The following is a 14993-nucleotide window of genomic DNA, read 5'->3' as shown; positions in this document are numbered from 1 at the left end:
GGCACAGGGTAGAGGCATTGGTGTAGCGGTGCAGTGACTAGCACGGGGTAGAGGCATTGGTGTTGTGGTGCAGTGACTGGCACAGGGTAGAGGCGTTGCTGTAGCGGTCCAGTGTGGTGACTGGCACAGGGTAGAGGCATTGGTGTAGCGGTGCAGTGACTGGCACGGGGTAGAGGCATTGGTGTTGTGGTGCAGTGACTGGCACAGGGTAGAGGCGTTGCTGTAGCGGTCCAGTGTGGTGACTGGCACAGGGTAGAGGCATTGGTGTAGCGGTGCAGTGACTGGCACAGGGTAGAGGTCCAGTGTAGTGACTGGCACAGGGTGGAGGCATTGGTGTAGAGGTCCAGTGTAGTGACTGGCACAGGGTAGAGGCATTGGTGTAGAGGTCCAGTGTAGTGACTGGCACAGGGTAGAGGCATTGGTGTAGAGGTCCAGTGTAGTGACTGGCACAGGGTAGAGGCATTGGTGTAGAGGTCCAGTGCAGTGACTGGCACAGGGTAGAGGCATTGGTGTAGAGGTCCAGTGTAGTGACTGGCACAGGGTAGAGGCAATGGTGTAGAGGTCCAGTGCAGTGACTGGCACAGGGTAGAGGCTTTGGTGTAGAGGTCCACTGTAGTGACTGGCACAGGGTAGAGGCATTGGTGTAGAGGTCCAGTGTAGTGACTGGCACAGGGTAGAGGCATTGGTGTAGCGGTGCAGTGACTGGCACAGGGTAGAGGTCTAGTGTAGTGACTGGCACAGGGTAGAGGCATTGGTGTAGCTGTGCAGTGACTGGCACAGGGTAGAGGTCCAGTGACTGGCACAGGGTTGAGGCATTGGTGTAGAGGTCCAGTGCAGTGACTGGCACAGGGTAGAGGCGTTGCTGTAGCGGTCCAGTATGGTGACTGGCACAGGGTAGAGGCATTGGTGTAGCGGTGCAGTGACTGGCACAGGGTAGAGGTCTAGTGTAGTGACTGGCACAGGGTAGAGGCATTGGTGTAGTGGTGCAGTGACTGGCACAGGATAGAGGTCCAGTGTAGTGACTGGCACAGGGTAGAGGCATTGGTGTAGCTGTGCAGTGACTGGCACAGGGTAGAGGTCCAGTGACTGGCACAGGGTTGAGGCATTGGTGTAGAGGTCCAGTGCAGTGACTGGCACAGGGTAGAGGCGTTGCTGTAGCGGTCCAGTATGGTGACTGGCACAGGGTAGAGGCATTGGTGTAGCGGTGCAGTGACTGGCACAGGGTAGAGGTGTTGGTGTAGCGGGTGGTCAGGAAGATGAGCCTGGCTGCTACATTTAGGATAGATTACAGAGGGGAGAGTTTAGTGAGGGGAAGACGATTAGTAATGAGTTTTTACAATAAGAAAAGGGTGGATCCTGGGGATGTTTTTGAGGTGCAGGTGACAGGAGCAAGAGAGTGATTAAATGTGAGGAGTAAAGGAAAGATCTGAGTCAAAAATAACCCCGAGACAGCGGGCGTGCTGCTTAGGAGTGATGGTAGTGCCACACACTGAGATGGAGACATCAGGTTTACGGAGGTTAGTAGATGGTGGGATCACAAGATGTAAACAGTGAGATGTGCTGCTGACATGATGGAAATGCATAAGGGACGAGCGATCATAGTAACAATCGCCCGTCCCCATACGTTTTACTGATCATAAACTGGCCCACATTGACCGGTATAAAAGGTCCCGTAATGTTAAAATGTAGTTATTTTATCCATGAAAATTCTGTGTGAAGTTACTACCACTAGGTGTCTCCCTTCCTGTTCTCTTCTATAAACTCCCTGTTGTCAAGCAAAATCTGCTCTGTAACTAGAGATGGACTGAAGGAAGTGGGGGTGTGTCTCTTGACTGCTTGCCTATACAAGTCTATGAAGAGAGAGCAGGGAGAGAGACACACAGGCTGCTGCCCATAGAAGTTTTATGAAGGGAGGAGCAGAGGGAAGAGACAAACACTGCCTACAGAAGGTCTTGAAGTGTGGAGGAGGGAGCAGGGAGAGACACAGACTTGCTGCCATAGAATTCTTTGGAGGGGGGACAGAGTGAGAATGACACACAGAGACGTGCTGCAGCTTCCTGGTAAGAGTTATGTCACCCCAGTGCTGGGTTCATAACTACGCTTCTCATTAATGCTGTATAACGTCGTCCCTGCTGCTGCAGCTTCTCTTTAAGTGATAGAGTATGACTGCAAGACGAGGAAGGAAGATGATCTATACAACGCACCTTATTTTTCCATCTGCCTTAATCATTTCAGGATAACTGGATTGCGCATCAAGATGATTTTAACCAGCTTCTCGCAGAGCTGAACGACCACCATGGTACAGCAAGCGGTGGTAAGTTTTTTAACAGGATTTGTTTCTTCGTTTGTTTCTAATCTGAAGCGGCAGGAACACTCTTATCACTCAACTATGCAGACCTATAGGTCTCCATGGTAACAGACTACAAATTGACCCTGTGTAGTCTGATCCTGCTGTCCTCTAAAAGTCTGTTCCGTTTTTTCGGTCTGTAAAGCAACACCAGCTGGCCTCCCTTATCTAGGATAACCGAGGAGATACACACATATGTATCACATTCAATTCCTTTAATCCGACATTCAATAATGTAGAACGTTTGATAATCTGGGACTTTTTTCCCAGCACAGTGATGGAAAAAAATAGGGACTTACGGTGTGATATGTTAGCGTTTTGACGTTTGACCTTCCATGATCGTCTAATAATCCGTCACCTGGTCCAGTTGATGTCAGATTAAAGGGATTTTACTTTATTCAGCTCCAGTGTTGATCACCCCCCCCCCCCCCTTTGCAGGTGGTAAAGCTGGTTCATATTACCAAATTGCAGTCTATACAGATGTGGTAATTAGAGTGGTTTTACACTGGCAGATATTTACCGCCTTTAAACGAGCGCTGATCGGCAATGATCCTTGTTGATCGGCGCTCGTTTGTTCCTTTCGAACAAGGCAATGATTGTTATCATGGGAACAAACGTTACTATGATCATTCGTTTCCATGCTTTTGCATCGTCTGCACCACATCCTCTGTTTACACAGCCGACTAGCAACCATTTTTTTTGGCCCCATAAAAGAATCAATCGGCATATGAACGGGCGTACCCCGCTCCCCGTATTATCTCGTCATGCTCTAATAGGGTAAAGGATTGCGTATACACACAAGTAACCTGCAGTCTGAGTGTTTGGTGGGAGTTACTGCAGGACTTGTAAGTTCTTGTCACAGACGTTTGGATTATTCAGGGAACTCTTAATTATTAAGGACATACATTTTCCGATAATCTGCCGCCCTGAAAGGTTTTTACACCTCAAGAAATAAGCAAGCGTTTTTTTCCTTTTTCGTTTGCTAATGATGTGAATCATCTCCCTTTGATGTTTCTACTCTTAACTGGTGAATTTTATTATCTTACGCACACATACAAAATCCCTGACCTCATTATTTACTATAGTAAGGTTTCTGCACAGTCTTCATGCTCACACGGTTATAGATAAAGATTTAAGCAATTTCGTATATACATTACTTATCCTGTACTGATCCTGAGTTACATCCTGTATTATACTCCAGAGCTGCACTCACTATTCTGCTGGTGGAGTCACTGTGTACATACATTACATTACTTATCCTGTACTGATCCTGAGTTACATCCTGTATTATACTCCAGAGCTGCACTCACTATTCTGCTGGTGGAGTCACTGTGTACATACATTACATTACTTATCCTGTACTGATCCTGAGTTACATCCTGTATTATACTCCAGAGCTGCAGTCACTATTCTGCTGGTGGAGTCACTGTGTACATACGTTACATTACTTATCCTGTACTGATCCTGAGTTACATCCTGTATTATACTCCAGAGCTGCACTCACTATTCTGCTGGTGGAGTCACTGTGTACATACATTACATTACTTATCCTGTACTGATCCTGAGTGACATCCTGTATTATACTCCAGAGCTGCACTCACTATTCTGCTGGTGGAGTCACTGTGTACAGACATTACTTATCCTGTACTGATCCGGAGTTATATCCTGTATTATACTCCAGAGCTGCACTCACTATTCTGCTGGTGGAGTCACTGTGTACATACATTACATTACTTATCCTGTACTGATCCTGAGTTACATCCTGTATTATACTCCAGAGCTGCACTCACTATTCTGCTGGTGGAGTCACTGTGTACATACATTACATTACTTATCCTGTACTGATTCTGAGTTACATCCTGTATTATACTCCAGAGCTGCACTCACTATTCTGCTGGTGGAGTCACTGTGTACATACATCACATTACTTATCCTGTACTGATCCTGAGTTACATCCTGTATTATACTCCAGAGCTGCACTCACTATTCTGCTGGTGGAGTCACTGTGTACATACATTACATTACTTATCCTGTACTGATCCTGAGTTACATCCTGTATTATACTCCAGAGCTGCACTCACTATTCTGCTGGTGGAGTCACTGTGTACATACATTACATTACTTATCCTGTACTGATCCTGAGTTACATCCTGTATTATACTCCAGAGCTGCAGTCACTATTCTGCTGGTGGAGTCACTGTGTACATACGTTACATTAGTTATCCTGTACTGATCCTGAGTTACATCCTGTATTATACTCCAGAGCTGCACTCACTATTCTGCTGGTGGAGTCACTGTGTACATACATTACATTACTTATCCTGTACTGATCCTGAGTGACATCCTGTATTATACTCCAGAGCTGCACTCACTATTCTGCTGGTGGAGTCACTGTGTACAGACATTACTTATCCTGTACTGATCCGGAGTTATATCCTGTATTATACTCCAGAGCTGCACTCACTATTCTGCTGGTGGAGTCACTGTGTACATACATTACATTACTTATCCTGTACTGATCCTGAGTTACATCATGTATTATACTCCAGAGCTGCACTCACTATTCTGCTGGTGGAGTCACTGTGTACATACATTACATTACTTATCCTGTACTGATCCTGAGTTACATCCTGTATTATACCCCAGAGCTGCACTCACTATTCTGCTGGTGGAGTCACTGTGTACACACATTACATTACTTATCCTGTACTGATCCTGAGTTACATCCTGTATTATACTCCAGAGCTGCACTCACTATTCTGCTGGTGGAGTCACTGTGTACACACATTACATTACTTATCCTGTACTGATCCTGAGTTACATCCTGTATTATACTCCAGAGCTGCACTCACTATTCTGCAGGTGGAGTCACAGTGTACATACATTACATTACTTCTCCTGTACTGATCCTGAGTTACATCCTGTATTATACTCCAGAGCTACACTCACTATTCCGCTGGTGCAGTCAGGGTATGTTCACACGCACTAATTACGGACGTAATTCGGGCGTTTTTGCCCCGAATTACGTCCGAAAATAGCGCCTCAATAGCGTTGACAAACATCTGCCCATTGAAAGCAATAGGCAGACGTTTGTCTGTTCACACGAGGCGTATATTTACGCGCCGCTGTCAAATGACGGCGCGTAAATGGACGCCCGCTTCAAAGAAGTGACCTGTCACTTCTTTGGCCGTAATTGGAGCCATTATTCATTGACTCCAATGAATAGCAGCGCCAATTACGTCCGTAATGGGCGCGGCGTTCAAGCGCCTGCACATGCCGTTACGGCTGAAATTACGGGGATGTTTTCAGGCGGAAACATCCCCGTAATTTCAGCCGTTACGGACGCTGTCGTGTGAACATACCCTCACTGTGTACATACATTACTTTACTTATCCTGTACTGATCCTGAGTTACATCCTGTATTATACTCCGGAGCTGCACTCACTATTCTGCTGGTGGAGTCACTGTGTACATACATTACATTACTTATCCTGTACTAATCCTGAGTTATATCCTGTATTATACTCCAGAGCTGCACTCACTATTCTGCTGGTGGAGTCACTGTGCACATACATTACATTACTTATCCTGTACTGATCCTGAGTTACAGCCTGTATTATACTCCAGAGCTGCACTCACTATTCTGCTGGTGGAGTCACTGTGTACATACATTACATTACTTCTCCTGTACTGATCCGGAGTTATATCCTGTATTATACTCCAGAGCTGCACTCACTATTCTGCTGGTGGAGCCACCGTGTACATACATTACATTACTTATCTGTTATTGCATGGAATTATTCGTATTGGCCACATGGTGGCAGCAGTGTTACATTTTCAGAGTTTTTGTAGAGGCAAATTTGGAATCTATCTATCTATCTATCTATCTATCTATCTATCTATCTATCTATCTATCTATCTATCTATCTCGTATCTATCTATCTCGTATCTATCTATCTCATATCTATCTATCTCATATCTATCTATCTATCTATCTATCTATCTATCTATCTATCTATCTATCTATCTATCTATCTATCTCCTATCTATCTATCTATCTATCTATCTATCTATCTATCTATCTATCTATCTATCTATCTATCTATCTATCTATCTATCTCATATCTATCTCATATCTATCTATCTCCTATCTATCTATCTATCTATCTATCTATCTATCTATCTATCTATCTATCTATCTATCTATCTATCTATCTATCTATCTATCTAACTTTTCTCCCTGTTCACAGATTATTACTAACATCGGTCCCTGTCCCCCAGATCTTACAATCTTATTTATCAGACACACTATGGCAAATATCCTCGGAATCCGATGAGTCTTTAGCACGGAAGAGACCTGTGTTGGTTTGAAGGACTGATCATTCATGTTAATAGGGAGGAGATCTGTCAGTCAATAACTCATATACAGCTGATTCCTGACAATGTGGTGCTCTGCTGGGACCCCGGGAGATCAGGAATTATCACGAGGACCTCTTTCCGAGTGTTCAATTTCCCTGCTGCAGCGTCTGATTGGGGAACCTCTACAACCCCTATGAGCCCTTGTAGAGAATATGGAAGGGGTTCTCCAAAACAGACGACCCCTTTTTATGAGATCAGGTTGTCTTGTATGTATTCCACAACCTGGCACCAGTGCCAGGGACACCTCCAGGCTTGGTGCACGTTGTCCCTGGCTCTGGGACACTTCACTTGGTTATTATAATTCTACCTATTAGTTGTTTCCCTCGCCAAGTCCTGTGTACATATTTGTCACTGTATAAATATTGGTATGTGTGTGTTCCTTCATGTTTACTGACTGCAGGCTGACACAAGGTTGGATTAAAGGACAGCTACTGGTGCTTTTTATTGTAGTAGCAGAGGATTAACCCTTTCTCTACCGGCGTTCTTGCTGAAAAAGGTTCTCCGGTTTAGAATACTCATTTCCATCCTGTCCTGTATTACACAGACAACACATTGATATGAATGGACCGTGTGTAATGCTTTATGTCCCCTGTGGTGGCGCTGCAGGGAAATCGACCACGTTGACAGGTTTTCCCACAGATTACAGCTGATCGCTGGGGGTCCCAGCAAGGGGATAATTTTTGCGCTGCTTATTGGCTACGGACTCTACTAACCACTACGGATTGTCCAAGGCAATGAACCCCTCGAAGCTTGGAAGAATGGGTAGCGCTGCAAAAAGTGGGTTGGAGGTTAGCTGGGGAGTGACCTAAAAATGTAGAGATTTAAATGGCCTTTCTGAGACACGCAGTCCAAGGTGGAATCATGTGACCACTTAATAAGAATACGATCATAAGAGCAGAGGTCACATGACAGGAAGTCCATCCACTGAAGAGTTAGTTTGTTGGTGCTGCCATGGTAACCCCAGAGCAAGCGCAATATTTGTATTTTCAGAAAGTACAATGGCCTTTTAAGGCTTCGTTCACGTCTGCGTCAGGGTTCCGTTCATGGGTTCCGTTAGACCTTTCCGTCAGCGGAGCCCATGAACAGAAAGCTATGGTTTCCGTTCATGGGTTTTCCTGACTGAAAGGTCTAACGGAACCCATGAACGGAACCCCCGCGCAGATGTGAACAAAGCCGTAGAAGTTTAGTGTTCGCGTGCTACTTGTTTGCTTTCTTCCTGAATGAATACATATATTTCTGACCAATGTCCCTGTTTGTTGTTTTTAGCTTCTTCTGATAATGAAAACAAGAAATCTTTTCGTTTGGAAGAAAAGTCGAAATCATCCAGGAAGAGAGTTCACTACATGAAGTTTGCCAAAGGTAAGTGCAGATCATGGCCTGGTGATGGCAGATGAGGGAAGCGGACTATGGTCCTATGTCTGGCCTAACGTCGCCATGTTATAGTAATTTGGAGTCGCTTTAACGAATATATTATGGGATTGCTTTATGATGAATTTTCTCATATGATCAGTTTGTCTCTGATCCGATAATAATATATATATATATCAGCACATTGTGAAGCCAGAATAAGGACTGATCTCTGCCTCAACTTGCGGAGAGCCAGCTGGTGTAGGGAGTGTTACAGGCAATGCTTCCTGGGAAAAGTATGCAAATTAGCTATCCAGAAGGAAGATAAGTCTTTCTAGTGCCACCTATGGGTGACTACCCTGTAAGTCAATATCCGACCCATTAAAGAGCATTTAAAGGGAAGGTGTCACAATTTTTTTTTAATTTTTTTTATAGATTATTACATGTCATTAAAATAAATTTTATTTATTTGTGTTTTTGTGTTGTACTTTTTTCTTTCTTTTACTTCACTATGGGGGCTGCCATTTTTTTTTTCATCTCTATGTGTCGATTAACGACACATACAGAGATGGAATACGGCACATACATCCCCATAGAGAATGCGAACGGGAGCCGTTCCATTCACTATAGTGTACGCCGTCTGTGTGGGAACGGCGCATGCGTCGCTCCCACACAGTCCAAAAGGAAGGTCTTTGGCAGAGCGACATCCGGCGCCATTTTCATGTGGACTGGAAGCCGCGGCCGGACAGTAAGATGACTACTTCCAGTCGCGGCTTCCGGCCATATGTTCAGACGCAAGGACTAGGAGCGGAGGTGGCAGCGGCGGCGGCAGGAGCAGATAAGTTATGTTTGTGTATGTTCGTGTTATGCTGTCTGATTACCACTGTATCTAATCCTCCTACACTGTGCATTCGCTCAAAAAAAGGGCGGCGCACAGTGTAGGAGGTTTGAACATTCAACCCCCTCCTTTCTCATGGCACTAGCCAGGATAAGGGAGGGGGGATTCTGTGAGGACACTAGAGCGAGTGTGTCTACTCCAAATTTGCAGCATAAAGCAATGAGGCTGCTTTACCACATTGCCAATGTTGCAATTTTGGGAATTGCTCCCTCTAGTGAACAGCACAGGGAAATGTTATAAATTAGAATCTAATTTATAATATTTCCTGAGATGTGAGAAAATTAAAACCATGTGTAATCACTAACTGTTTAACTAAAAAAAAAAATAATAATTTTCTAGCGACACATTCCCTTTAAACATGACCAGGGATATGAGACAAACCAGAGACACCCATCTGTAGACGGCACTGCTTCGGAGTTATTGCTCCTCACCAGTACAGAGCAGGGTACTGGTTGGCTTGGTGAGATACATAAGACGCAGCTCTTGGAAGGTACTGGTTCTACTTTGCGACGATCCTACTGGAGTACCAAGTCTTAGGCCGGGTTCACACGACCTATTTTCAGGCGTAAACGAGGCGTTTTACGCCTCGAATTACGCCTGAAAACACGGCTCCAATACGTCGGCAAACATCTGCCCATTCATTTGAATGGGTTTGCCGACGTACTGTGCCGACGACCTGTCATTTTACACGTCGCTGTCAAAAGACGAAGCGTAAAATTACAGCCTCGTCAAAGAAGTGCAGGACACTTCTTGGGACGTAATTTGAGCCGTTTTTCATTGACTTCAATGAAGAACAGCTCCAAATTACGGCCGTAATTGACGCCTCGCAAAACGCGAGTACGAGCGATTACGTCTGAAATGCAGGAGCAGTTTTCTCCTGAAAACAGCTCCGTAATTTGAGCCGTAATTGTCGATATCATGTGCACACACCCAAACGGGCACTGCCCCAACAGTTGGATCTCCGCAAGGAGAGCAAGTACCTTCCAAGACCTGCGTCTAAGGTATCTCACCCAGCTAACCTGTACCCTGCTCTGTACTGATGAGGAGCAACAACTATGAAACCGTTCTGTCTACAGATAGGTGTCTCAGGTTTGGTTGATATCCGTAGTCCACGTTTTAATGCTCTATAATGGGTCGGACATTGACTTACATGGTAGTCGCCTATAGGTGGCGCTAGAGGGACTGTTTTCTTCTTCTGGAGGAGACCTTATTAGAATACAGACTGTAAATACAACCTGGATTGTGCTGACGGAGCCGGCAGGGTTATTATAGTCATCACTGCTACTTTTAAATGAAGCATTTTCAATAATTGCTCGCAATACAATTGCCTAACGAAGCGTCACCATAATTAATCTCTACACCTTACAGTTCAGCGTCAATTTTCCATAATTGATTGGTTTCTATGGACGTTCTTTGACAGACCCACTGACACCTGCGGTGGTTACAATTGTATCAAGTTTAGACAATTCTCTGTGAGAAAAAATGTCTGGACTCCAAATTGATACATTTTACCTGCACTGATACATTGTAGCAAACTATCCAGACAGGGCAGAGATTGAGCTCACAGGATCGTTTACACTGGATGCAATTGTAAAAAAAAAACTCAGCTGTGAGAAGTATTGTCTGCATAGGTTTTCTGGATGTAAACAAGAATGTTTCCATTCACTGACAGCAAGCAGAGTGAAACAATAAGACATTTAAAAACAAAGTATATTAAAATGTTGCACAGTTTTCCATTGTATGTTGATTATGCTTCATTTATATAAAATGGGAAAACGACATTTAAGGGTGGTGTTCAGTTTGGAAAATCCATTTTTATACACCCTATTAGGGTATTGGGGTTTAATAGAGGGTGGGTCCTCTATTCTGGATCCTCATCTCTTGGTCAGGGTGGAGAGCGATTCTCTCTCTCTGGAGGACCTGTCCTGTCCTGTATTACACAGACCACACATTGATATGAATGGGCACTGTGTAATACTTAATCTCTCCTGTGGTGGCGCTGCAGGTAAACTAAACACTTGCTGCCAGATTTCCCCACAGATCACAGCTGATCATTGGAGGTGGATACTCTGTGATCAGATTATTTTCAAAAGACATTATTGTCAAGGAAGTGTCCAAAGCGGAGAGCCCCTATAACTCTGACCCGGAGTGTCCTAGCCGATCACTGATGGTTCAGTGTATTTTTAGCGCTTGCTCGGTTGCGTGCATTCTGGGAGTTCTAGTCTTTACATTGGCCTCTTGCATCTGTATGATGTAGAAATAAAACCTATGCAGAGTACAGTGCTTTTTGGATTCTGATCTAGTCTTTTACAAATGTGTCTGACCGCCCACTGCTGACTGATTCCAAGTAGCAGCCAGCAGAATTCTGAATGCAGCTCTGGATGTTACTGGAGTATGAGACTTCATTAATTACAAGATAAGTTAAGTATTTGCCGTTATTCAGGGGTAGATGTAACTTATATATATAGGATAAAATAGTGGTCATCGCTTTAATAAATGCAAGCAGAGGTGGCACTTCCCCAGTGTCAGGGCGGTGATACGGGCTGCGGAGTATTTCACTGTCAATGTTTTACCCCTCTGGCGTTTTGAGGATTAAGGGTTTGGGATTTGTTGGTTGAGCGGAGTCTCCTACCCCCTCCCCCATTTTCTAATATCATTCCATTAAGATGTGTACAAGGAGACATGGCGGGGGTGTAATTATGAGGGGTGGATAATTATGCAGCTCCGGTGTGTTTGGCCCCGGGTCCTCCTGACAAGTGCTCCTAAACACACAAGCAATGATGCAATTATCCCCCGGTAATTATAGCTCCACCGAAGAGGCCGGCTGCATGCGGTGATGACTGACGGACAGGATCTACGGTAAATGTCATATACAGGACCGGGGTAATGATATACCATATAATATCTATACTGTATATACCAGAATATACAGGACCGGTGCACTGATATACCATATAATATCTGTACTGTATATACCGGAATATACAGGACCGGTGCACTGATATACCATATAATATTTATACTGTATATACCAGAATATACAGGACCGGTGCACTGATATACCATATAATATCTATACTGTATATACCAGAATATACAGGACCGGTGCACTGATATACCATATAATATCTGTACTGTATATACCAGAATATACAGGACCGGTGCACTGATATACCATATAATATCTATACTGTATATACCAGAATATACAGTACCGGTGCACTGATATACCATATAATATCTGTACTGTATATACCAGAATATACAGGACCGGTGTACTGATATACCATATAATATCTATACTGTATATACCAGAATATACAGGACCGGGGTACTGATATACCATATAATATCTATACTGTATATACCAGAATATACAGGACCGGGGTAATGATATACCATATAATATCTATACTGTATATACCAGAATATACAGGACCTGTGTACTGATATACCATATAATATCTATACTGTATATACCAGAATATACAGGACCGGTGCACTGATATACCATATAATATCTGTACTGTATATACCAGAATATACAGGACCGGTGCACTGATATACCATATAATATCTATACTGTATATACCAGAATATACAGGACCGGTGCACTGATATACCATATAATATCTATACTGTATATACCAGAATATACAGGACCGGTGCACTGATATACCATATAATATCTGTACTGTATATACCAGAATATACAGGACTGGTGCACTGATATACCATATAATATTTATACTGTATATACCAGAATATACAGGACCGGTGCACTGATATACCATATAATATCTATACTGTATATACCAGAATATACAGGACCGGTGCACTGATATACCATATAATATCTGTACTGTATATACCGGAATATACAGGACCGGTGCACTGATATACCATATAATATCTGTACTGTATATACCAGAATATACAGGACCGGTGCACTGATATACCATATAATATCTATGCTGTATATACCGGAATATACAGGACCGGTGCACTGATATACCATATAATATTTATACTGTATATACCAGAATATACAGGACCGGTGCACTGATATACCATATAATATCTATACTGTATATACCAGAATATACAGGACCGGTGCACTGATATACCATATAATATCTATACTGTATATACCAGAATATACAGGACCGGTGCACTGATATACCATATAATATCTGTACTGTATATACCGGAATATACAGGACCGGTGCACTGATATACCATATAATATTTATACTGTATATACCAGAATATACAGGACCGGTGCACTGATATACCATATAATATCTATACTGTATATACCAGAATATACAGGACCGGTGCACTGATATACCATATAATATCTATACTGTATATACCAGAATATACAGGACCGGTGTACTGATATACCATATAATATCTGTACTGTATATACCAGAATATACAGGACCGGTGCACTGATATACCATATAATATCTGTACTGTATATACCAGAATATACAGGACCGGTGCACTGATATACCATATAATATCTGTACTGTATATACCAGAATATACAGGACCGGTGTACTGATATACCATATAATATCTGTACTGTATATACCAGAATATACAGGACCGGTGCACTGATCTACCACATAATATCTATACTGTATATACCAGAATATACAGGACCGGTGCACTGATATACCATATAATATCTATACTGTATATACCAGAATATACAGGACCGGTGTACTGATATACCATATAATATCTATACTGTATACACCAGAATATACAGGACCGGTGTACTGATATACCATATAATATCTATACTGTATATACCAGAATATACAGGACCGGTGCACTGATCTACCACATAATATCTATACTGTATATACCAGAATATACAGGACCGGTGCACTGATATACCATATAATATCTGTACTGTATATACCAGAATATACAGGACCGGTGCACTGATCTACCACATAATATCTATACTGTATATACCAGAATATACAGGACCGGTGCACTGATATACCATATAATATCTATACTGTATATACCAGAATATACAGGACCGGTGCACTGATATACCATATAATATCTATACTGTATATACCAGAATATACACGACCGGTGCACTGATATACCATATAATATCTGTACTGTATATACCAGAATATACAGGACCGGTGTACTGATATACCATATAATATCTGTACTGTATATACCAGAATATACAGGACCGGGGCACTGATATACCATATATCTATGCTGTATATACCAGAATATACAGGACCGGTGTACTGATATACCATATAATATCTATACTGTATATACCAGAATATACAGGACCGGTGCACTGATATACCATATAATATCTGTACTGTATATACCAGAATATACAGGACCGGTGCACGGATATACCATATAATATCTACACTGTATATACCAGAATATACAGGACCGGTGCACTGATATACCATATAATATCTGTACTGTATATACCAGAATATACAGGACCGGTGCACTGATATACCATATAATATCTATACTGTATATACCAGAATATACAGGACCGGTGTACTGATATACCATATAATATCTATACTGTATATACCAGAATATACAGGACCGGTGCACTGATATACCATATAATATCTATACTGTATATACCAGAATATACAGGACCGGTGCACTGATATACCATATAATATCTATACTGTATATACCAGAATATACAGGACCGGTGCACTGATATACCATATAATATCTGTACTGTATATACCAGAATATACAGGACCGGTGTACTGATATACCATATAATATCTATACTGTATATACCAGAATATACAGGAACGGTGTACTGATATACCATATAATATCTATACTGTATATACCAGAATATACAGGACCGCTGTACTGATATACCATATAATATCTATACTGTATATACCGGAATATACAGGACCGGTGCACTGATATACCATATAATAT

At 42.5% G+C, this 14993-nt stretch overlaps 1 protein-coding gene across 1 annotated transcript in view; it reads left to right on the top strand.

Annotated features, from left to right (window-relative positions):
• PINX1 (PIN2 (TERF1) interacting telomerase inhibitor 1) overlaps window positions 1–14993 on the top strand; it is a 190934-nt gene that overhangs the window by 9956 nt on the left and 165985 nt on the right. The window contains exons 4-5 of the mRNA XM_075863806.1: window positions 2236–2314; window positions 8033–8125. Of these exons, the coding sequence (XP_075719921.1) occupies window positions 2236–2314; window positions 8033–8125 (172 nt within the window). The remainder of the gene's footprint in view (window positions 1–2235; window positions 2315–8032; window positions 8126–14993) is intronic.

Source organism: Rhinoderma darwinii, chromosome 4 (genome assembly GCF_050947455.1).
Source record: "Rhinoderma darwinii isolate aRhiDar2 chromosome 4, aRhiDar2.hap1, whole genome shotgun sequence".
NCBI classification, from domain to species: Eukaryota; Metazoa; Chordata; class Amphibia; order Anura; family Rhinodermatidae; genus Rhinoderma; species Rhinoderma darwinii.
Note: the sequence above shows the minus strand (reverse complement) of the source record. Positions and strands in the feature narration are given on the sequence as shown.